This window comes from Narcine bancroftii, chromosome 5 (assembly GCF_036971445.1).
Source record: "Narcine bancroftii isolate sNarBan1 chromosome 5, sNarBan1.hap1, whole genome shotgun sequence".
NCBI classification, from domain to species: domain Eukaryota; kingdom Metazoa; phylum Chordata; class Chondrichthyes; order Torpediniformes; family Narcinidae; genus Narcine; species Narcine bancroftii.
This window is the reverse complement of record NC_091473.1, coordinates 11,402,554-11,427,463: the sequence shown is the minus strand read 5'-3', so window position 1 is coordinate 11,427,463 and position 24,910 is coordinate 11,402,554. Positions and strand designations below refer to the sequence as shown.

The 24,910-nt window shown below is 42.3% G+C and overlaps 2 protein-coding genes across 2 annotated transcripts in view; one reads left to right on the top strand and one right to left on the bottom strand.

Moving 5' to 3' along the window:
• Positions 1-4,603: 4,603 nt before the first annotated feature.
• The window catches only part of LOC138763121 (zinc finger protein 850-like), a 131,083-nt gene continuing 110,776 nt past the window's right edge, over positions 4,604-24,910 (bottom strand). Inside the window, 1 exon segment of the mRNA XM_069936792.1 lies at positions 4,604-6,683. Coding sequence (XP_069792893.1) covers positions 5,734-6,683 — 950 coding nt within the window. The 3' untranslated portion in view covers positions 4,604-5,733.
• Positions 8,636-13,986, top strand: LOC138763120 (zinc finger protein 239-like). Its single transcript, XM_069936791.1, has 3 exons — positions 8,636-8,732; positions 10,825-11,777; positions 12,565-13,986. Exon 3 carries the CDS (start codon positions 13,297-13,299, stop codon positions 13,822-13,824), a length of 528 nt encoding a protein of 175 aa, XP_069792892.1. The 5' UTR covers positions 8,636-8,732; positions 10,825-11,777; positions 12,565-13,296; the 3' UTR covers positions 13,825-13,986.

Genomic DNA, 24,910 nt, shown 5'->3' with positions numbered 1-24,910 from the left:
ACCTTTATTTATTGTTCATACCATGCTTGCATGGTAAAGACGAGATAGCATTTCTCCAGGACCATGGAGCAGATTTACATAAATACAAGTTAGAAGTTAAACACTTTAAAATATTAAGACGTAGACAGGAACAGTCCACAGTACACTATCCACATCAGTTCTGGGAATTCAGGAGCTTGATGGCTTGGGGGTAAAAGCTGTTGCCCAATCTGGACATAAAGGCCCAAGAGCTGGGGTACCTCCTACCAGATGGCAGAAGGGAGAGGAGGGCTCTCCTCCTGGTTTTCTGCCACAGTGCTCTTTCCAGAGTGCATAGAGGATGGGAGTGGAGATCCTATTGATCTGGAGTGCACCCCAGCCCACGAGTGTCACAGACAGACCCTCATGATGTCGTCCTTCTGCCTTCAGAGGTTCCCTGCTCCACATAATTGAGTCCCTCCAGCGGGTGGATGGCCTCTCTCACTGTCCTCCTGACAACCCAGCCCATCAGGGACAGGACCACCCCTTTTAGGATGGGGCTGACAGTGGTCACCTTGTGCTTGACTAGCGTGGGGGGACCTGGAGCTCTCAGGAAAGTCGCAGTTGGAGGCGCCCTGATACCTTCCTCACGTGCCTTCCACTCTGCCTGAGACTGCAGATCCAATTCCAACAGGGAGGGGGACATGGCCTGGACCACCGCTATCACACAGTCCCATAGGAATGCATTCTGGCCAGCTGCCTCCAACAACATCTACTATGGAAAATAAGCCACATTAACTATGAACTTGTAGCGACTGCTGTGACAGTGCTACCGAATAAAGAGACGTCCACACTGCATGAGGGTGAACCAAAGAATGACTTTATTGGTTTGAATTTGCTCTGTCTCTGCACTGACCCGCCCACTTCCAGTGATGTATCCGGCGACTTCCAAAAGTGATGTCATCGCATCAAAGTGTAAGTCTCTAGCTGGCGGGTCGCTATGCAGAAGTGGAGGGTTCCTTAACCTGCATGTGGCACTAGATGTGAGCTCCTTCTTGGCAGTGAAGTGGAGCCCACGCCATTTTGAACCGGCCACGTGTGGTAGTGATTCGGGCCATTTACTCACGCAGTCACTCAGCCCGCTAAAGCACCACCCCAGAATCGCCGCCGCTCTCTGAGCGGTCTGATGTAGAGTCTCTGGGGGGGTCTACCTCTGCACTTGACCCAGGGGTCCGGGCTGACAGATCAGAGTCCAGGTAAACAAGTTTGAGGTGGTCATCTGTGAATATGTCCTGTTGGCCACCAATATCCAATGTGAACACCATGCCATCTCTCCACAATTCCTTAACAGGAACTGTAGGAGGGTCCCTTGCTGTCCTGCACATGAAAACATAGTGGGTGGACTGCAGATCTGCTGGAACGTGGCAGGATGGCGAGCCGTGTCTGGACAGTTGCCAGGTGTTGGGTTGTCCGCCCACTTGCTCTCTCAGCCTGTGCAGGATGTCCAGCACACTGGTCTGTGGGCCAGGTGGGTTGAAATGTAGGTCCCCTGGGATAGAGAGCGGTGCACCTGACACAATCTCTGCAGATGATCTGGTAGGTCCTCCTTTGGTGCCGTGCGATCCCGAGCAGTACCCATGGGAGCTTGTTCATCCAGTTCAGCCTGATCAGTCAGGCTTCCAACGCAGCCTTCAGGTGGTGGTGGAATCATTCGTCCAGTCTGTTCACTTGGGGATGGTAGGCTGTCATATGGTGGACTTGGCTGCCATAGAATTTCACCAGGTTGGACCAGAGGGAGGAGGTGAACTGCACTCCTCAGTCCAATGTGATGTGGGTTAGGACTCCGAAATGCGTGACCCAGGTGGCAAGGAAAACCTGGGCGTACATCACTATGTTGCACGCAGCCATGGGTATCGCCTCTGGCCAGCTGTCAATGGTTGTGAACAGGTACCTCATACCTTGGCTCACTGGGAAGGGGCCAACAATGTCAACATGGACATATTCAAACCTGTGTTGTGCCGGCTCAAAAGGCTTTGGTGTGTCCGCTGCACCTTGGTGCGCTGGCACTGTAAGCAGGTTCAAGCCCACAGGATAACATCTTGGCAGAGTCCATGCCACATGAACTTGTCCAAGAGTAAGCGGACCGTGGACCTTATGGAGGAGTGAGACAAACCGTGGATTTGGTCGAAAACCCACCGTCGCCAAGTTGCATGGCCTTGGAGACCCAGTGGAGATGTCGCACAGCAAGGTCGGTTCTCCTGGTATGGGGCAGAAATCTCCGACCAGCTGGTGATGGCTGTGCAGTATGCCTGGACATCTGCGTCCTCCCTCTGGTCCTTGGCGAGCTGGGGTAAGATGGCAAATCTTCTGTGCTGGTGTACCGTCGGTAGCCACTGCAGTAATATTCCCAAGGGGAACATTGTTTTTTCAAATAATCCTCCAAACAATGAAAAATATCCTCTCCTTTAGCATTACTGTGGAACAACCATTCCAACTAATGATAATAACTATATTATTCTCATTACGTTTCAGTAAACAGAGTATAAAATAGACAATAAAAACTAATTATATACAAATCAGAAATGTGTTATCAGCAAGTTATATTTTATCTATTTTTATTTATTAAAATGTCAGCTTTCGACCCCAAAAGTTCAATGGACCCCCTGGCATTTATCAATCTCTTGGAGAGTCCTACAACCTTCAAGGATTGATATTAACCACTTTGCAGACCCCTGCTTTATCTGGTTTTATTTTATCTATTTTTTCAGCCATCCAAGAATGACCAAGCTTTTTCTTTTTGGAAGGTTAAGAGTATCATATGTTTTTCGGATTTGTTTATGGAAAGTTGTCTGTGGGAGAAAAGATTAAAGTTTGCTTAATTACTAATTCTGCAGGGAACCACATGCTGCCTGTTTCTAACAAATGGTCAGTTTGTTATCCTCCCCTATTTGCTAACTCAAGAAATTATGCTGCGCCTCAAGATAGATGACACCAGCTTGTTTTTCTCTTGATGTCCTGATCTGCTTCCTTAGTCGAGATATGCCAAATGGCCTTCAAACTGATTTTGAAACATGTTGTGAAGCTCCTTTGTTCTCTGTAGGGGAATGTTTTCTTATCATTTACATTTTGGATATAAATGCGTGTGCTTTTTCTCACAGGGCAGAGGCTCAGAGCTCTGCTCTCAGGAGACTAGCTTCTCCATATATCATTCTTGCAATAAAGGTTTTCCTTAGAAACTTTCCTCTGTGTCCGATAACCTTTTTCTGTGATATTATCAATGTTCTTTGAACAACTTTCAAACAAGTATGGTTTGTGTATTTTGCATTCGCTTAGATATTTCCAAATTAAACATCTTTGAATGCCATATTATCTAATTTTCCCCTGCTCTATCAGTTGGATATGGTTGATGCTCTTTTTGTTGTTTGAAGGGTTTAATAGCAATTATATATGATGTTATTAGAATTGTGATCAGTGTTGACTGATAAATTTAAAAGGAACATGTGAGCAGGAGCTCCAAGTCTTTACCTGCACAATGTGGGAAAAGATTCTTAAACTAGTTAATACCTCATCAATGTGTGCTCAACACCCCCTTATTCAGTTTAAGGTCATACATAGGGTGTATATGTCCAAAGACAAGCTTGCCTATATTTTTCCTAATTTTAATCCAATCTGGTGACAGGTGTAATTTACAAGTGGCTTCATTGACCCGTTTTGGTCCTGTCCAGTTTTAGAAAGATGTCTTTGGTTCTCTTTCAGTAATTCTCACAATTGATTTACAGCCAAATCCCTTAACTACTCTTTTTGGAATTTTTGGAGCAGAGGTAGGTCATTGGTGATCGTTTTTACCACCTTGATGGCTGAGAGAACAATTCTACTTAAATGGTATGACATTTGATCCCGCTGTTAAATTTGAAGAAACTTGGTACCCATTCACAATGTTTTCATATGATATAATTTCTAACGTTTTGTCTGATTTATTGTCCCTTCCTGATACCATTAAGTTTTTCTTTTGGTTTTGAGGATTTGGCTTCTTATATGTGATGAATGTTGTTTCAGGCTTCCCAGTTTTTGGGTTTCTTTTTAGATTAGTATAGGGGGCTTTACAATAAAGTGAATTATGTTATTTCTTTGAGTGTGGGGAGATGAAGACATTATTATTATTTACTGATTAGTGTATATTGTAATCTTTTCAATCATGTATCCGTATTCTCTCCATGTATTGTCCATTATATTAAATCAATAAAAAGTTAAAAAAAAAAGGTCTATTGGGCATAAATCTCACCTTGCAAGTTAAAACATATTCATCTGTCAATGTAGCAGAATCTTGCCCTTTTGGAAAGTTCCACTTAGCCTTAACTTAAGCTGGGGTGGGGGGGAATTAAAGCATATTCATTCGCTAATTCTGGAGAATCTGATAAAGTTTCCACTTCTTTAAATCTACAAAAAATTGGCAATGCCAAAAACTTTAAATCCATTGCTGCTGTCTTTTCCACACAAGCCTTTTGATTGGCTTTCAAAAAGAAATTTAACCAAACAAATTGAAAATTAATCAACCAATAAGCTCCAATTTTGGTGAAATTGTGGACGACCTCCCATTTCATTACGAGCTGACCAGCAGCAATATAAATTCACCAAGACAAGGGTATTTTCAAAAACAATAGGTTTTTTATTAATAACATAACACTTCTTACTTAACTCTAACAATGGGAGTGGGTGGGGCAGGTCTCAATCATTACAGTTTAGCCACATTGTAAAAATAATCAATTTTTAAAGTTCAGTCAGTTTTGTGTTGAAACTCAGATCTTTACTGCTGTTCAAAAGTTCTTAAACTCACAAATTTCTTGCAGAGTTGTTTTCAGAGAATTGTTCATCTAAATGATTTCCATCCGTTGCATGGAGGTTACAGTACTAGTGATCTCTTCACAATTATTTCAACAAACCCAGGAGTTATACGAAGTGGCCATTTACAAATGGACGGAGTGGAACTGTCCTCCTTACAAAGAGACAGCTGAAGTGGCTCTTCCTTACCACTGATTTGTGTATCTCCCATGGTAAAGAGAATAAGTATATCACAAAATTCTGTAGACACCATGTTTGAAGTAAACCTGCTCACCTTTTCTTTCCCCTGCTTTTTCCTGTCTTTCCAGTTCTCCTCCCCCTCATCACTGCTGTCCCTTCCCTCCTTCCTCTACCTATCATCTTTTGCCTTTGCCACGCTGCTTCTCCCCACCCCTGACTCTTTTGTTCAGATGACTGCCAGCATTTTTTCATTCTTTGATGAAGGGCTCAGCAGGAAACATTGGTTATGTAGCTTCACCTTTGCTAATAAAGGACACTGTTTGATCTTCCAAGCTTCTCCAGCATTTTGTTTTTTAAATACAATAAGAACAATAGCTCTCTTTCCAGAGGCTACTACTTTTTTGACCAGGTTTTTCTTGGTGCAAAATGTCTTATTACCTGATACAACATCAGTGCTGTCTTTTAGGTTTCTTCAAGCCATTTTAGAAATATAATTCTGAAGCAAACGACTCCGCTCTGTCTACTGGCCATTGAATCAAAAGTCCTCTGTGTACCTAGATGCTTCTTAGAGCAAAAACCATTATTCTCAATTTCAATGCACAATCACTTCCAATTCCAAAGCTGTTTATACAACTTTTAAATAATGAATTGCAGTCTCCAGTATATTTTCCATCTCAAAATGTTATGCATGTCTTTCCCCGTCCATCCCACAAAATTCCTTTACTAAGAAATATATTATATACCTAAAGATTAATATTAGCACAAATTAATCACACTGTTGCTGCTGTGAATCTCCTGGTGGATCAGCAATTTTGATCACTTGCTGAAGCCCTTGCCACACTTGGGGCAGGTGAACTAATTTTTCCCAGTGTGGACCTGCTGGTGCCTCCGCAGGTTGGAGGAATGGTTGAAGCCTTTTCCGCACTCGGGGCAAGCGAACGGTTTGTTACTGTTGTGAATCTTCTGGTGGGTAGCCAAGCTTGATTGACATCTGAAGCCCTTGCCACACTCAGGACAGGTAAAGGGCCTCTCGCCGGTGTGGACCCGCCGGTGTATCTCAAGCTGGGACAAACTGGCAAAGGCCTTCACGCACTCGGGGCAGACGAATGGCTTTTCCCCGGTGTGGACCCGCTGATGGGTCAGCAGGTTGGAGGAATGGGTGAATCCCTTGCCGCACTCAGGGCAGGTGAATGGCTTTTCACCAGTGTGGACCCGCTGGTGGGTCAGCAGGTCAGAGGTCTGGGTGAAGCCCTTGCCGCACTCAGGGCAGGTGAAGGGCCTCTCCCCAGTGTGGACCCGCTGGTGGGACAGCAGGTGGGACCTGTTGGTGAAGGCCTTCTCACACTCGGGGCAGGTGAATGGTTTTTCCCCGGTATGGATCCGCTGGTGGGTCAGCAGGTGGGAGGTTTGGGTGAAGCCCTTGCCGCACTTGGGACAGGTGAATGGCCTCTCCCCGGTGTGGACCCGCTGGTGGGTCAGCAGGCTAAAGGTGTGGGTGAAGCCCTTGCTGCACACGGGGCAGATGAATGGCCTCTCCCCAGTATGGCCCCGCTGGTGCCTCCGCAGGTCAGAGGACTGAGTGAAGCCCTTGCCACACTCGGGGCAGGTGAAGGGCCTCTCCCCTGTATGGACCCTCCGATGTTTTGTTAATTCACACAACCATTTAAAGTTCTTCCCGCAGTCGGAGCATTGAAGTGGGTTCATCGCTGTGGGGACAAGAGGGTGTGACCAGGCAATAAATCAATGTAGTCCTGCCCCGGGTGCACAGCCCGTGCTCAGCTCGATGGAGACTCCCAGAGAGCTGGGCAACAGGTTAAATCAACACAGAGGCTGGGATGAGGGCCAGGACCAGGGGAGAAGCATCCTCTAGCTGGGCGTTGCAAGCCCTGGAACCATGTGACCCAGTGCTGCACTCTGCTCCTGGCGCTGAATCACCTTTGGTCTCTGACCAGCTTTAGCGAAGCTCATGTGCACGTGCTGTCCGTTCCTGTGCGCTCCCTTCTTTAACACATTAATGGGGCACTTTCTTGGCTAGAGTTTTCTGGGTAACAGTCATCGCCATGAAAGGCATTGAGCAATTGTCTTTAAATAAAGCTGTTCTCGGGCCTGTACCTCCCAAATCAATCTCCCATGGCGCAACTGCTCCGATGAAAGAAACACGGCTGCCAATCAATGCAGAGATAGTGCCCATCAACAACGATCATTGTTTTTAAACTGATTGAGGAATAAATATCCCAGCAACATATCAGGCAATATTTTGTATAAACATGAGGAAAGAAGGATATCAGAAGGGCGCTGGGCCACAACGTTGGCAATTCTTTTTCTCTTCCACCGTTGCTGCTCGACCTGCTGAGTTCCTCCAACAGAGCGGAGTGACTAGCGCAGCCCTATTACAGCCCCAGGGGCTCTTTGGCCAGAAAGGTGTTACTGTGCTGGATCTCTAAAATATAAAAAAATGGTTTTGGGTTAAAGTCCAAGTCCTACGGTTAGCTTGAAAATTCAAAACTTAAGACTTAACAAGGTAAAGCACTGAATTTACAAGACAAAACGGAAATACTATTTAATTTAGGATAAGCCATCTCAAAGTCATCTCATCAATTTTTGCAGTACCAAGTGCTGGTGGCTCTGCCATTCCCACAGGAAGAAGGAATCTCAGGGTCGCATGTGATGCCCTGTTTGTACTGACAATAAATCAAACCTGAGTAGTTGTCAGAAGAGATTAACAGGGGTGGGGGCATTAGGGATACCACGGGGGGGGGGGGGGGGGGGGGGGTGAAGAAAGGGTGCCATCCCTGGGAGCCTGCCTGTCTCCTGTCCTTCCCTCCTATCCTCTCCCACTACCATCCATCACCCCATCCCTCTTAATCTCCCCATTCCCCCCTTTCCTAACCTTTACCCTCCCCATCCCCTGCATTCTTCACCTATCCCCAACCCGTCCCCCTCACTCGGACAGTCCTGCCACTACCCCCGACCTTCAGGGCGGCGAGGGGGGAGGGCGCACAGGGGCTTCAGCTTGGGGGAATAGACAGGAGCTGCAGTCTGGGGGGGGGGGGGGGGGAGGAGAGGAGGGAAGATGAGGAGGCTGGAGCTGCGGCGGAGGAGCTGGGAGGGGAGGGAAGGAGAGACAGGGAACCGTTGCCGGGGAGGAGGGACGAGGGAGGGAGGGGGGACCGGGGCTGCGGCCGGAGGGGGAGTGGAGGGAGAGACGGTGGGTGGGGGGGAAGAGAGGGGGTGCGGCCGAGGGGGAGGGGGACAGGGGCTCGACCGGGGAGGGGGATAAACATACTCGCTGCGCAAGCCGTTGTCAGGGACCCCTCTCCCTGATTCGCCTCCTCCTCGTGTGATAGGAGGTGGGTCCCTGCCCTTCCCTCCACTCCTCGCCCCGACTACGGAGAGACAAGGCCCCCGCAACTCGCCCTCAACCCTCGGCAGCACCGGCTCCACCTCAGGGCAGCGCAGCTCTAACAAGGCCCGGGGCCCGACCACTCGGGATCCCCTACCCCCACGGCCGCTTCGCCTTCCCGCCACAATTCTTACCCCCAGGCCGCAGCCTCCTCCTTGGCCCAGTCCTTTGCCAAAGTAAGGACGCTCTGGGTGGATCGCGAAACGTGTGACGTCACCAGCCACACGCCTGGGCGGAACACACCGTCACGTGACGGTGCGGCGACATCCTGGGAGGAAGACCGAGGGAGCTGTCAATCAGGAGCGGCAGTGCCTGGGCCGTAACAAGTGGATCCTGGCTCTTGTTGCTTATGGTAATTCTGTCGGATTGGACGACATTCATTGTTGACGTTCATGGACACAGAGTCCTGCTTGGGTCTACGCGGGTTTCCTCGGATTGCTCCGGAATCCTCCCAGTCGTCATAGAACACTACAGCACAGAAACAGGCCTCTTCAGCCCTTCTAGTCTGTGACGAACCATTTTTTTTGTCTAGTCCCCCTGACCTGCACCCAGTCCATGACCCTCCGTACCCCTCCCATCCATGGACCTGTTCAAATTCTTCTAAAATGTTAAAATTGAACCTGCATTCACCACTTAAGCTGGTAACTCAATCCAGACTCCGACCACTGTGTGTGAACAATTCCTCCTCATGTTCCCCCTAAACTTCTCCCTTTCACTCTTCACCCACGTTCTCTGGTTTGTATCTCACCCACCCTCATTTATTCTGTCTATCCCTCTCATAATTTTGTATACCTGTTGAATTTCTCCAGCTGTTTGTCTGCATTTACAGCATCTGCAGACTTTCCTTTCCAGGCATATCCTTAAAAAGGCACAAAACTAAGAAAAGCAAACTTGAATTGTGTTGTTGTAGGGTGTACAAAGTAAATATTGGAAGTAGTAAGTTGCAGACCTAAGGGCTGCCCACCTGAAACCTTGATCATTCCTCTTCTTGCACTCTTCGACCTGCTGATCTCCTCCAGCAGATTGTAACTGCATTGTTTCTATTTAGCTCTGATTTATCCTGCAGTAACATGTCTGACGACATTTTAGCAATAGAAAAGATCAAGTGCCAGTTCTTTCTCCGTGGCTTTGAATGGAGACACAGTGAGGTTGGGACAATGGTAGAAAAGCACATGCACAAAATGCTGGAGAAACTCAGCAGGTCAAACAATGTCTTTTATGTAGCAAAGGTCAAAATACATAACCAACGTTTTGGGCTTGAGCCCTTTATCAAGGTATGAGAGAATGCCGGCAAGCTTCCGAACAAAAGGGTGGGGTGGGGGGAAGGGGGGTTTGCAAAGACAGGAGATGATAGGTGGAGAAAGGAGGGAGGGGAGGAAGTTTGGCCGGATGGGTAGGAGAACTGGAAAGATAGGAAAGGGATGGGGAGGGAGCAGACAAGCTGCATTAATAGAAAGCAGTGAAGCCAATGTTCATGCCATCTGACTGGAGGGTGCCCAGACAGAAAATAAGGCGTTCCTCCAATCTGCGGGAGATCAGGGTGGATCAGTAGGTAAGGCCATAAACAGACGTGAGCGCGGGTGTGTGTCACAGAATAGAGATGGTTGACCATTGGGAGGTCGCTGTGGTTGTGAGTGGAGAGGAAGTGATCTCTCCACAAAGGGAGCACTGGATACAGTAAATAAGTCCTCTGGATGTATGTGAATGCCTTCACATGAAAGGCCTATTTGGGGCCCTGGACTGTGGTGATGAAGGAGGTGTGGACACAAGTATTGCACCTCCTGTGGGTACAGGGGATGGCATTAGGGATATGATGTGCACGAGGGAATCGCGGAGGGACCAGTTCCTGCACAAGGCCTAGAGGGGAGGAAAAGGGAAAATGTGTCTGGTGGTGGGATCCAGAAATTCAAGAGGATAATGTGTTGGATGCAGAGGCTGGTGGGGTGGTAGGTGAGGATGAGAGGGATTCTATGTTTGTTGTGTCTGGGAGCAGAGGGGGCCAGGACAGATGAGCAGGAAATGGAGGAGATATGGATGAGAGCTGAATTGATGGTGTTAGAGGGGAAGTCACGTTTGTGGAAGAAGGGAGACATGTCAGGCCAATGGTAGACACTTTGGCTGGGTTGGACAGGTGGCGCCACGTTGCTGCATAGTGGCCCCGAGTGTCAACGTACTGGCTGATGTCACTGAATCTACCGAGCACGACCTCCAGCTCCAGCAGCTGGGGCAAGCTTCACTGGCGGGGTCAATGCATTCCCTGATCCGTTTCCAAATGCAAGCAGCAGAAAACAGAGGGATTGCCCATCTGTCAAAAAGGCGGTCTGCAAAGTGGTTCCCCTCTCCCTCCCCAACAGGTCGACGACAAGTTCACAAAATCTCTCCTATTGGTTTACAGCCTGAAATTGTCGAATTCTTACTCTTGGTTATTCTGGTTTTTATCTCAGTGAAAATCCATGCCAGCCAGCTGCACAGAAAATCGAATAGCCCGCTCGACGAATGAACCCCACCCCCTCCAATGGGCTTCTCGCCGACAAGATGAGAATGATTGAACGCTGGTCGTGCCCATCCCGGAGTGGGGTGGGTGGTGGAGGAGCGAGCTGTCTGCGATATTCACATACGGTATCATTTAAAACAATGCCATGGCACCAAAACCGTCTGCCGCTTGGATCTGTGTTAAGCATCTTTCTCCCAGTGACAGTGGCCGGTTGTGTCCTGAGGGCATCAAACAGCAGCCAAAATGCTCAGACTGCCTGGATTGTCCAGTGTTCCGCTGCATCTACAAGACACTTCTCCGAGAAATTCAAGCGAGGAAAAGCCCGAATGGGCATTTTTAAACATAGACTGGTTACATGTTACAACGTTGGCTCCTAAACATGTATTCCGAATGGGAAACTCATTCTGTAATTAAAACAGGTTGAGGGGTGGGGGGTCGAAAACTGCTGGAAAAGGCAACAAGTTCAGAGGGTGTGCCATACATAAAATGGAATGTTCAAAGGACAATTCGAGTGACTTGAATAAAGGGCCGCAGGAGGGAGTGGGAGGGAATGATCTTTCATCTTGGTGAGCTTGTCTCCTTGGTTGAACAACTGGACGAGAAGAACACGGGCACCGGTCTGAGCTCACAGTCACAGATCGGACCCGGACCCACGGGTCCCCAAAGTGGCATCAACGCGGGCATGGGACTGGGCTCCAGCTGGCACTGAGAAGACCATGGCTCGCACTCACGATCACGGACCCGGACCCGGACCCAGGGTCCCCAAACTAGCCCAGAAATGCCAAGGGTGTTGAGCAGGGGCGGGGACACGTGACGTTCCCTTAACCTCTCGCGAGAGCTACTCCCGGCCGCCGCCATCTTGTTTTAGACCCGCTTCGTCATCTGACGGCCGGGAAGCGGAGGGTGAGTTCGTCCGTCCGTCCGTCCGGGGTGGGGGAGGGACAGGGTCGGGGACGGTCTCTCCCACAGACAGTATCTACCCCCCCCCCCCCCCAGGTAGTATCTTCCCACCCACACTGTCTCTCCCCCCGCCCCCGGACACTGTCTGTTTGTCTCTCTCTCCCCTCCCCAACTGGACAATCTTTTTTCCCCGCACCGGACAATGTCTCCCACCCCCGGACAGTGTCTCTCTCTCTCCCCCCCCCCCCCCCCCCCCCCCACAACCAGACAGTGTTTCCCACCCCCGGATGGTGTCGCCTCTCCCCAGTCCCAAATAGTGACTCCCTTCAGACAGTGGTTTCCCCCCTCCCACACAGTGTCTCTTTCATTCCCCCACCCCCGCCAAAAATGTCTCTCCCCAGATAGTCTCCTCCCCGCACAGTGTCCCTCCCCTGGTTGTGGTTCCCCCCCCCCCCCCCCCCACACACACACACACACACACACACACAGTGTCTCCTCCAGACAGTCTCCCTCCCAGACAGTGTCTCCCTTGGACAGTTTCCCCCACCCCGAGAACATCTCTTCCCAGACAGTCTTCCTCCCCCAGGCAGTCTACCATCCCTCAGACAGTGTTCCCTCTAGAAAGTGTCTTCCTCTCCTTCCATGGACAGTGTCTCCCACCCCCATCCTTCCTGGACAGCGCCTGCCACATGGAGTAGAGCTCAACACTGGGTCCCAGAACAGAGGGCTCCCATGGTTCTGGGGCAGGACTGCGTTGATTATCCCCTGGTCACACCCTCTCATCCCACAGCGATGAACCCATTTCAGTGCTCTGACTGTGGGAAGAACTTGAAAGGCTGAGCCAGTTAACGAAACACCAGCAGGTCCACACCGGTGAGAGGCCCTTCACCTGTCCCAAGTGCGGCAAGAGCTTCACCCAGTCCTCCACCTGCTTACCCACCAGCGGGTCCACACCGGGGAGAGGCCATTCGTCTGGCCCTGATTGCGGGAAGGGCTTCAGTGAACGATCAAATTTGACTACCCACCAGAAGATTCACAACAGCGACAGGCCATTTGTCTGCCCTGAGGCGGCAAGGGTTTCGTCCAGACTTCCAACCTGCTTAAAACACCAGCGGGTCCACACCGGCGAGAGGCCTTTCACCTGCCCCGAGTGCAGCAAGGGCTTTAGCGAAGCGATCAAACTTGCTGACACACCAGAAAATTCATAGCAGAGACAGGCCGTTCACCTGCCCCGACTGCGGGAAGGGTTTCACCCAGTCCACCCACCTGCTGACTCACCAGCGGGTCCACACTGGGGAAGGCCCTTCGTCTGCCTTGAGTGCGGGAAGGCATTTGCCCAGTCCTCCAATCTGCTGACCCATCAGCGGCTTCACACAGGGAGAGTCCATTTGTCTGCCCTGAGTGTGGGAAGGGCTTCACCCAGTCCTCCCACCTGCTGACCCACCAGCGGATTCACACCTGGGAGAGGCCCTTCACCTGCCCTGAGTGTGGAAAGGGCTTCACCACGACCTCTAACCTACGGATGCACCAGCGGATCCACACCGAGGAAAAGCCATTTGTCTGCCCTGAGTGTGAGAAGGGTTTTACCAACAGATCCAGCCTTGAGATACACCGGCGGGTCCACACCGGCGACAGGCCCTTCACCTGCTCCGAGTGCGGCAAGGGCTTCACGCAGACCTCCCATCTCCGGATGCACCAGCGGGTCCACACCGGGGAGAGGCCCTTCACCTGCCCTGAGTGTGGTAAGGGCTTCACCCAGACTTCCCACCTGCTGACCCACCAGCGGGTCCACACCGGCGAGAGGCCCTTCACCTGCCCTGATTGTGGGAAGGGCTTCACCCAGGCCGCTGACCTGCGGAAGCACCAGTGGGTCCACACCAGGGAGAGGCCGTTCACCTGCCCAGAGTGCGGGAAGGGTTTCACCCGGTCGGACAACCTGCTGACCCACCAGCGGGTCCACACTGGTGAGAGACCTTTCATCTGCTTCAGCTGCGGGAAGAGCTTCACCCAATCAGCAGGCCTGTTGAAGCACCAGCGGGTCCACAAGTGAGCTGGATTTTGTGTCTGCTCTTAACCCACACTCTGTCATTCTAACTAGGTCGGACCATGCCCACTGTCCCGGCCCTGTCCAGCTGATCTTAACAGTCCCTGTAACCGACCTGCAGCTTAATGTACTTGGCACATGCCCAATAAATGGCCTGGACTTTGAAAATCTGGCGTGTTATCTGTTGAAGAGCAAGGGGTGGATTGGGCTTTAGTTGGGATTATTTGAATGGTCTTTCTGCTGTTGAACCAGAGAACAGCACAGAAACAGGTAATTTGGCCCATCTATACTGAACTAGTATTCTGTCCAGCCCCATTAACTGTAAGGGAATGATAGCTTCTCCCTCCTCTCCCATTTCTGGTGATAGAGGGGGCTGGGGGGAGGTGGGATTAGGGAGCCTGACCATTTGGGGAGCAGTACTGGGTTGGGGGTAAGAGTCTGGAAGCCTTTACCACAAGTGGGAATGGGTGTTTCATAAACTGTCATTTGGAAACTCGAGGTGAATGAATGTTTACCGAACCAAGGGGTATGGTTTGGGTCACAGATCAGCCTTGTTGGGTCATAAAGTTATGCAGCACAGAAAACAGGCCCTTTAACTCAGCTTGTTCATGCTGGCCCCATGCCTGTTCCATCCTTTCGATCCATGTTCCTGAATATATGTCATCTAAGTTCACCTGCCTCCACTACTTCTTCTGGCAACTCATTCCACATGTCCACCAAATAGGAGAGTCTGCAGACACCGGGACTGCAGTGGGAGTCTGGAAAAACCCAGCAGGCCACTCAATGTCTATACGTTTTGGACCTGAGCCCTTCATCGAGGTCTGAGCAAAAAGCAAGCAGTCACTTGAATAAAAAGGGAGGAAGGGGGGGGAGGAGCTCATGCTAACAGGAGAGAGATCATAGGTGGATACAGATAGGCAGGAGAAGAGAAAAAAAATCAGGCATGATAGGGGTAGCTCTTGGATTGGGAACGGGAGTCCGGAGCTGAGGGAAAGGAGGTGTGAAATGGAGAAAGAAAGAGGGACTTGGAGGGGTTTAATGGAAACTGGAGAAGTTAATGTTAATCCCATCTGGTTGGAAAAGGTCCAGATGGAATATAAGAGGTCCCTTTAATTCGCAGGTAGACTTGGTTTGGCCGTGGACAGATATGGGTGTGGGAATGGGGCCGAGAATTGAAGTGATTGCTCACTGGAAGGACCCAGTTATTTACAGCAGACAAAGCAAAGGTGCTCAACGAAATGATCTCCCCATCTTGCGTCCAGTCTCTGACATAGAGGAGGCAAAATCGGGAACAATATACCCCTGAGTCATGGTGGCCCCCTTGGGTCTGTAGTAAATCATTCCCTTCTTGCCTTAAATCTCCACCCTTGAGTTTTAGATTCTTCTACCTCCATACCCTTGATGATTTTCTAAATCTCGAATAAGGTCCTGCCTCCCTCAGACTTCTCTGCTCCAGCCCCTCCTCACAATTCACAAGAATGTTGAAATTTTTTTGTTCATTCAGGCTTTTTGAGGCAATTTCTCCACAGTCCTGTAATTTTCCATTGCATTTTCTTTGGAAAGCAAGAGGGGTAGCACGGTTGGTATAACGTTCAGTGCAACATCTTCTTTATTTTTCTCCCCCAAAAGTAAGAAAATGAAAACGAGACGCTTACCATTTAATATACAATAATACTATCATAGACAATCATTAATTCTTATTAAAAATTACTAATTAAGAGGAGTGGATAAGATAGAAGAGGTGGATGGAAAATTAGCCATAAAATCCATATATGGTTTCCAAATACTATAAAAATTTTCAACTCTATTCCTTAAACTATACGTAATTTTTCTTGGTTTTTGTCCAATTTCAATTTTCTATCATTTTCATAGATATCTCCAGGTAAAAATATTCTTGGATCCTTTGGTATCTTTAACTTCATAATTTTCCCAAATATTAAACTCAGTTCATTCCTAAACCTTTCCACTTTTTCACAAGACCACACTGAAGGCAAAAATGTCCCTATTTGTTTCACACATCGAAAACATTTATTTGAATAATTAGGATTGTCCATTTAATTTATGTGGAATATAATACAATTGATGAAGAAAATTATATTGAACCATTTGATATTTAACATTTACTGTGTTCGTAACACTTTCATAACATAATTTTGACCAAATCTCCTCCTGAATTTGTATATTTAAATATTTCTCCCATTGCATTTTTGATTATAAAATTAACTTTATTTGCAGTCTCTTGTAATTTTATATACATATTAGTAATAAATTTCTTAACAACAAATATATCTGTTTTTATATCTTCAAATTGACTTTGTTTAAGGAGTCTCAAATCTGCTCCCAATCTCTTTTTCAAATACATTTTTAATTGATAATATGCAAAAATTGAATTATTAAGTATATTATTGTTACAGAGTCCAGAGGACCCCAAACACCAACAGCAATAGATATGCACCACAACACTGGGTTACTTAAACAAAAGTAGTTTTTAATTATATTTGAACAAGAAAACAGAATTGAACTTTAACTTATTATTTAATCCCCCCCCCCCCCCCCCCCCGTACTAAGTGCAGGTGTGTGTAATGTATATTTAAGATTAGAAAAGTTCTTTGGATCATAGTCCAATCTCACTGGTTGCAGGTAATTCTTGTACTGTGTACAGAGGTTAGCATTAACAAAGTTCATCAGTCTTTGGTGCTTAAAGGCAAATGGTTACCACTCAGGAGGGTTCTCGCTGGTTTTCAGAGAGATTCCTTTTCCAGGACATCCGCAACAGATTCCTTCTCAATCAATCTTGCTGACTAAACTTGCCCCTTCAGGGTTCTCCAGATGATCGTCTTTCTTTCAGACCACCAGTCTTCTCTGTTGACCAGGCAGCTTTCCGAAGTTTGCCAGCTTGTCCTGCTACTGATTTTGGTGTCTCTCCTCTGTTTTCCACCCTCCCTCTCTGAGAGCAAAACAGTTCTCCCTCTGCCTGCAAAGATCACATGCTCTCCCAGGCAAGCTGTTGTCCATACTTTCTTGCCTCCTCCAAAAAAGCATTCTGCAAAAGTCTTGCAAATATTCTGTTTTAAAATGTGTGTGTGCAAGTGCTCTAACAATTCCTCTAAAACCACCTCTACTCGTGTCACAATATATTTATATTTTAATTGATCAAAAGTTAAGCAAAAAGATCCTAAAAAACCAATCCTTTATTCTCTGTAAACCTTCACTAGACCAATGACCAAATAAAGAATTTTTAAAAGTAAAAGCAAGAGGTTGATTTTGTTTTAACAACATTTTTAGTAATTGATAATTTTTTAATTCCTCTCTCAATATGAATTCCATTTCATATTTTTAATGTATGTTTCAATACAGAAAAACCTTTATTTCCTTTATTTCACTATTCCATTTATACAAAATTAACTCCAGAATAATTTCACCAATTGTATTAATTTCTATTTGAATCCAAGTTGGTTTTTTATCCCATTGATAACAGGACAAAAACCTCAATTGAGTTACTTGAAAATAATTCTTAAAATTTGGTAGTCTTAGTCCACTCTTTTTTTTAAAATATAACTTTATTTATTCGTTCATCAAAGTTGTTACATACAATAAGAAAAATACATATTATGAATGATAAAAATTTTAAAAAGAAAAGAACCCCCCCTTCCCCCTCTCAGCCAGCTCTCTTTAGGAGAGCCAAAGACAGAAAAAAGAAAACCAAAATATATTTAATAAAATCTAATCAAGATAAATCTAAATGTAAATATTCTAAATATAAAGACCACTTATTCAGGAAAAAAAGAATAATTATGTAAAACATATGTAATTTTTTCCATTACCAAACAAGTTTTCATCTCATTATGCCATCTATTAATATCAATCATATTAGCATTTTTCCATGTACTTGCTATACATTTTTTCACTACAGATAAAGCTAAATATACAAAAGCAATCTGAAATCTATTTAATCCCAAATATTTCAAAGGCTTCAACTTACCCAACAAAAATATTGTCAGATCTAAAGTACTTTAATCTTATACAGATGTTCCAAAAATAATTGAATTGCTTTCCAAAAAGATTGTATCTGTACACATAACCAAACAGCATGAAAAAAAGTTCCAACCAAATTACCGCACCAAAAACAAAAATCTGATTCACTGAAACCATTTTTTTTTTTAAAAACTTTTCAGGCGTTTAAATACAATTGATGTAAAAAATTATAATTAACCAATGCATAACGAACATTTATCAATCTAGTAACACTATCATGACAGATATCGAACCAATCATCCTCGGAAAAAGTAAAGTTAATATCCTTTTCCCATTTAATCTTAGATCTATTCCATCCCTTTTTTTCCATACTTCTCTGTAATATTTGGTACATCAATGAAATGTATCCCTTCTTTGGTGCAGTCACAAGAAAAGATTAAAATTTAGTCAAATCAGGTAAAATCATGTTTCTACCAAATATTTGTTTTACTAGAGATCGAAGTTTATAATAAACAAATGAAGAATTCTCACTGATACCAAAATCTTACCTCATTTGATTAAAAGATAAAAAATGACTTTCTTTCAAACAATCCCCCCAAGGTTTTTATACCTTTAGATTTCCAATGTAATAAGTATTTATTATACATTGAAAAAGGAATAAGTTGGTTATTATATAACGGTGTTAAAGTCAGTAATTTACCCTTAGAACCCATCATTCTATTTTTCATCATCCATAACTTCATTAAATGTTTTAGTATAGGCACATTATATTATTGTAATAAATTTAAATTCCACCAAAACAAAATTGATGTGTTTTAAATTCAGAAATATTTGCCATCTCAATTTTAGCCATTCCAAGTCCATTAATAAACTAATAAATTTAAATTGAGCTGCCTCATAATAATTTTGAAAATGTGGTAAGCATAATCCCCCTAATGCATATTTCCAGGTTAACTTATTCAAAGCTACTCTCAGAAATTTACCCTTCCATAAAAATTCCCTAACCATTTTATTTAAATCTCAAAAAAAAATTCTTATTAAATAAGCACGAAATTGACTGAAACATATATTGTATACATGGAAAAATAATCATTTTAATTTTAATTGTATTTACTCTTCCAATTAAATTTATAGGAAGATCCTTCCACTTAATCAAATCAGCTTTAATCTTTTTCATTAACGGTACATAATTTAATTTATAGTCCACCCTGATCAATTTTTTCTAAACCAATTCTTGGCATCTTACGTTTCCAAAGAAATTCATGTATTATTTTATTCAAGTTTCAAAAGAAAATTTCTGGTACTTGAATGGGCAATGATTGAAAAAAATATTGTAATTTTGGAAAAATGTTCCTTTTAATACAAATTACTCATCCTAAATCTTTCCATCTTTATGTATCTTCTTCCAATTTTTTAACAATGGCAAATAATTTAATTTAAACAAATGACTTATATTTCTACTAATTTTAATTCCTAAATATTTAATTGCTTCATTTTTCCATTTAAATTTTGTCAATCTATCACATTGAGAGTAATCCATATCCATTACTTCACTTTTATCAACATTCACTTTATAACCCAATACTTACCCATACCCCTTTAATCTCTCATTCAACTTATTTAAAGATAATTCTGGTCTCGTTAAATATACTATAATATCATCAGAAAATAAACTAATTTTATGTTCTTTATTATCTACTTTAAATCCTTTAATTTCATTATCAGTTCTAATTCTGCCAATGGTTCAATCGCTAATGCAAACGAAAAAAGGTGATAATGGACAACCTTGTTTAGAAGACCTTTCAAGCAAAATGGTTGTGAGATTTGTTTATTCGTAATAACTTTTGTTTTTGGTTGATCATACAATGCCTTTATCCAGTTTATAAAAGTATTTGGAATCCCAAAAGCATTAAGTGTCTCAAATAAAAAAAATCCCATTCCAATCGATCAAATGCATCTAATGCTACTGTTACTGCAGGAATCTTCCAATTTTTTGCTATATTTACCAAACTTTAAAATGTATATTATCTGCTGCTTTTCTATTTTAAATAAAACCAGTTTGATCCAAATTTATTAATTTTGGTAAAACTTCAACTAACCTATTAGCTAACAATTTCAATACAATTTTATAGTCTGTATTCAATAATGATATAGGTCTTTATGAAGAAGGCTGTAAACAATCTTTCCCTTTTTTTGGAATTACAGTTATTAATGCTGTTTTAAAAGATTCAAGTAGATCCTGAACCTCTTTCATTTGACCTAATACCTCCATCAATGAAGGTATTAATAGTTTCTTAAACTCTTTATAAAATTCTGGTGGGAAATAGACTTCACCTGGAGCCTTTTTATTCTGTAGAGATATTAGAGTCTCATAAACTTCTTTTTCTGAAAAATTATTGGACTATCTTAACTTTTCATCTTCCTTTAATACTGGTAATTTAAGTTTTCTCAAGTAATCTCTTATTTTATTATCATCCCTCATAGATTCTGAACGATAAAGTTTAGCATAAAAGCCTTTAAAATTATCATTTATTTCCAGCATTTTATGTTAACTGTCCTGATAGTTTCTTGCTAGTAATTATTGTTCGAGAAATCTGTTCCATTCTTTAATGCCATGCTAAAACTTTGAGCCATTTCACCCAACTCATAATATTTTTGTCGTATTCTCATTATATCTCTCTCCACTCTATAAGTCTGCACAGCATTGTCTTAATTTCTTCAACTCTTAACAATTTTCTCTTCTCATATTTATGTACTTGAATTTCCTTCTCCAATTTCAATATTTCTTTATCTAATTGGTTACTTCTTTCATATATTCTTTATTTTTGAAGTATAACATAATTTGACTTCTCAAATGTGCCTTCATTAAATCCCATAATATAAACTTACTCACAACTGAATCCTTATTAGTATCTAGAAACAATTTTATCTGTTGCCTCATAAAAATCACAAAATTCCTTTTTCTTCAGCAAAATAGCATTTAACCTCTATCTATAACTTACCTTTTGTTCTTCTTCCAATGAAATAGACAAAATTAAAAGTGAATGATCTGATAAAACCCAAGCTTGATATTCCACTCTTTGTACTCTATATTGAAGTTGTGCAGAAATTAAAAACATATCTAACCGTGAATATGTTTTAAATCAACAAGAATAATCTCTTTCATTTGGGTGTATTTTTCTCTATATATCCACTAAATCACCATTCAATCTCCCAATCTATCTAATTTAGGGTCTAAAGAAAAATTAAAATCTCCTCCCAATATAACTGTTCCCTTGGCATTTGATAAATTCATGAAGATATCTTGCATAAATTTGCCATCATCTACATTTGGTGCATATATATTCATTAAGGTCCATTGTTCCGAATAAATCTGAAAATTCACCATAATGTATCTCTCCGCTACATCTATATTAATATCTAATATTTTAACTGGTAAATTTTTATTAATTAATATTGGTGTAACTCTAGCCTTAGAATTAAAAGATGACACTATTACTGTTCCTACCTAATCTCTCTTTATTTTTTGATATTCTTATGTTTCTAGTAAAAAAGCTATGTCTGTTTTATTTTTTCATATAAACTAATAATTTTTTCTGCTTCATTTGATTCTGAATCCCATTAATATTATAACTAATAACATTCAATTTGTCAGCCATTAAACTCTCAAAATCCAATAACCGTCCAACTTTCCATCTCCACTCCTCACACATCCAAAATACTAACTAAATATTTCATAATACAATTATTAAATTTAGGTGTATTAAAGAGATAAAAGGAAACAAAAAGAACAGAAACCTTACCTTCCCCCCCCCCCCCCCCACCCCCCGGCATACATTATTAACAGTGCATCTTTACAACCCTGATCTATAGGAGTTGTGATCGAAAACCACACCCGCCCACTAGATTATGCGGAGGCCAGGCTTATACACCCACCTAACTCCCTTGAAATTATACTATCTCTTATGCCTCAAACCTACTCAAATTTACAATGATCAATTCATTTATTTACACAGATCTATCGGGTAAAAACTGTCTAATATTCTCTCTCCTCCTAAAACTTGTATCATTTCATTATACATCCCCAACTGCAATCTTTCCACTTCTCTCTCTCTCTCTCTCTCTCTCTTTCAAATATCTCCCAGTTCTCAGGCAATGAATCTGCAAACACTTTCGCTTCACATTTTTAACAGCATCAAATTCTTTTCTCTTTTTCAACAAATCAAAGCATCAGGGTAAAAGAAAATCTTATTATCATTATAAATCAATGGTAATTGTCTCTCCTTCTCTTGCTTCGCAGCCAGCTCCCTCACATCATAACGAAACAATTTGACCAGAATTGAACGTGATTTTTGATCTGGCTGTGGCTTAGGTTGTAAAGCTCGCTGAGCTCTTTCAATCACAATATCTCCTTGAAATTCAGTTACCCCAAAATTTGCAGAATCCAACATTGTAAAAATCTCTTCACATTTTGTCCTTCATCGCCTTCCTTAAATCCAACAATGTTTTATATTATTTCTTCTACTAAAATGTTCTAACATATCAATTTTTTGAGTTAATTGTTCTGCAGTTGCCTCTGCTTGAACTTTCTTAATTTGCTATTTAACATGCTGAATTTCAAATTCATTAATTTTAATTTTTGCGTCCATCACTTCAGATTTTTGTTCCATTTGTGACAGCGTTCTCTCCACCGTCTTCATAGAACCCTTATTTTCAATAATACCCTTATTACATTTTTTAACTTCCATTGTTAACTGTTAATAAAGTTTGCTGGAAAGAATCCATATACTTCCTCACCAGTTATAGATATATAAGACTCCTTCATTTTCTTCTGTTTTTTGGCCAAAACTCTCCATTCAACATGCATTTCCTCTTCTTCCTGCTCCTCCTCTTGATCACTGGAACTGGAGGCTTCTTGAGCTTTTTTACAAATTGCCTCCATTTTTTGTGCTCTGTGCAGTGTCACTTCTTCACCCGCGGCAGTCGGCCATTGTCGGGGGAGACCTTGGACATAGCTATGTCCAAGGTCTCCCCAGATCCAGGTCTGTCACCACAGGCACCTGCCTTCCGGAGAGCTCCAGGATCCTTCTTCAAGGTAGGCCTCTCTTCTTATCAGCTTCTTTTTCTTTTTCAAGTTCTTGAAAAGTAACAGTCAATTTATCTTTCTTAGATGACATTGTATGTAGTTCTGTAGGCCTTCCGATAGCTTCTTTGTCTATTTTCTTGCAATCAGTTTAGGCTTCTTAACTTTTTAAAAACTTTTTCAGAGAGAGCGTAGAGAATTCAAGTCTAGCCCAGGGCATGTCCCCCTATTTTACTCATTTCAATTTGCACCCATGCTGTCTTTTCATGAGTCTGATAACAAGAAGACAAAAATCTAAGTTGAGCTGCTTTATAATTTTTTTAATTAGACAATCAAAGTCCCCCTTGATCAAATTTTCATGTTAATTTTTCCAATGCCATCTGAGGTGTTTTATCCCTCCAAATAAAGCTTCTTACACTTTTATTTAAATCCTGAAAAAAACATTATTGGTACAAAAATTGGTAAACATTGAAAAAGATGTTGTATTGTAGGAAAGATATTAATCTTCACATAATTAATCCTTCCTATGAAAGAAATTGGCAAATCTTTCTATCTTAATAAATCTTCCTTAATTTTCCTTAATAAAGGTATGTAATTTAATTTAAATAAATTATTTAAATTCTTATCAACATTCATTCCTAAATATTTAATTGCACCACTCTGCCATTTAAATTTGTCCTTTTCTTAACTTGAACATAGTCTGTTTTCACTTTTATCAATATTTACTTTGGAACCTGATACTAACCCATATTCTACCAATTGATCATTTACTTTGTTTAATGAGTTTTCAGAGTTTGTAAGATATAGTATTACATCATCTGCAAAAAGACTAATTTTGTATTTATTGTTTATATTAAAGACCTCAATCTCCTCAGCTAATAGTTCTATAGCTAATACAAATAAAGGGGGAGATAATTGACATCCTTATCTAGATGATCTTTCCAACGAAAAGGATTTTTATATTTGTCTATTTGTAATCACTTTAGCCTTTGAAGAATTATATAATGCTCTTATCCAATTTATAAAATTTGTCTGAATTCTAAAAACCTTCAGTACTTTAAATAATCCCATTCTAATCTATGAAACGCCTTTTCTGCATCTAAAGCTAAAGCCACTCGTGGTATTTTTCTTTTCTGAGCCATATCTATTAAACTTCAAAATATAACAATATTATCCGCTGATCTTCTATTTTTAATAAAACCTGTTTGGTCCATATTAATCAATTTAGGTAAACATTTAGCTAATCTATTAGCTATAAAGGTCCTTCCATTTTTAAAATTTTTTTAAAACTATATTTTTTTTAAAAAGAGATAATACAAACAGAAATACAAACCGTGTTATTACAAAAATGTATTAGGAAAATAGATAATCTTAATCAGTACATTAAATAACCCACACCAACCCCCTTAACAAAAACCCTAAACTATCCCTATCTCTTCCCTTTTTTTGGAAAAACTGTTATTAACACAGTTTTAAACGACTCAGGAAAATCCCAAAGATTTTTCATTTGATCTATCAACCCCATAAATATTGGAATTAATAACTCTTTAAATTCTTATAAAACACTGGAGAGAAACCATCCTCCCCTGGAGCCTTATTATTTGGTAAAGACATCAGTAATTTCGGACAAATATTTGTCTATTTTATCCCTATCTTTCAAAGATTCCAATTTGTACAATTTATTATAATTTTTTTTAAACACATCATTAATACTTTATGTTTTATAAGTAAGATGACCAGAATCTTCTTTTACAGCTAATATTGTTCTTTATACTTGTTCAATTCAATTATCATGTTAAAACTTTATGCTCTATCTCCTAATTCATAATAATTTTGTCGGGTTAATAATATCCCTCTCTACTCTATATGTTTGTATTGAATTAAGATTCAATTTCTTTAAATCCAATATTTTACTTTGTTCTTCATTCCCTCGATTTTGCAAATCTTTTTCCATCTTTATTATTTCATTCAGACGTATTCTTTTTTAACCTTGACTGTATAACTTATTATTTGTTCTCTTAAAGAGCCTTCAAA

Coding starts and splice junctions, on each gene's coding strand:
- LOC138763120 (XM_069936791.1), top strand. CDS start 13,297: ATGCACCAGCGGATCCACACCGAGGAAAAGCCATTTGTCTGCCCTGAG.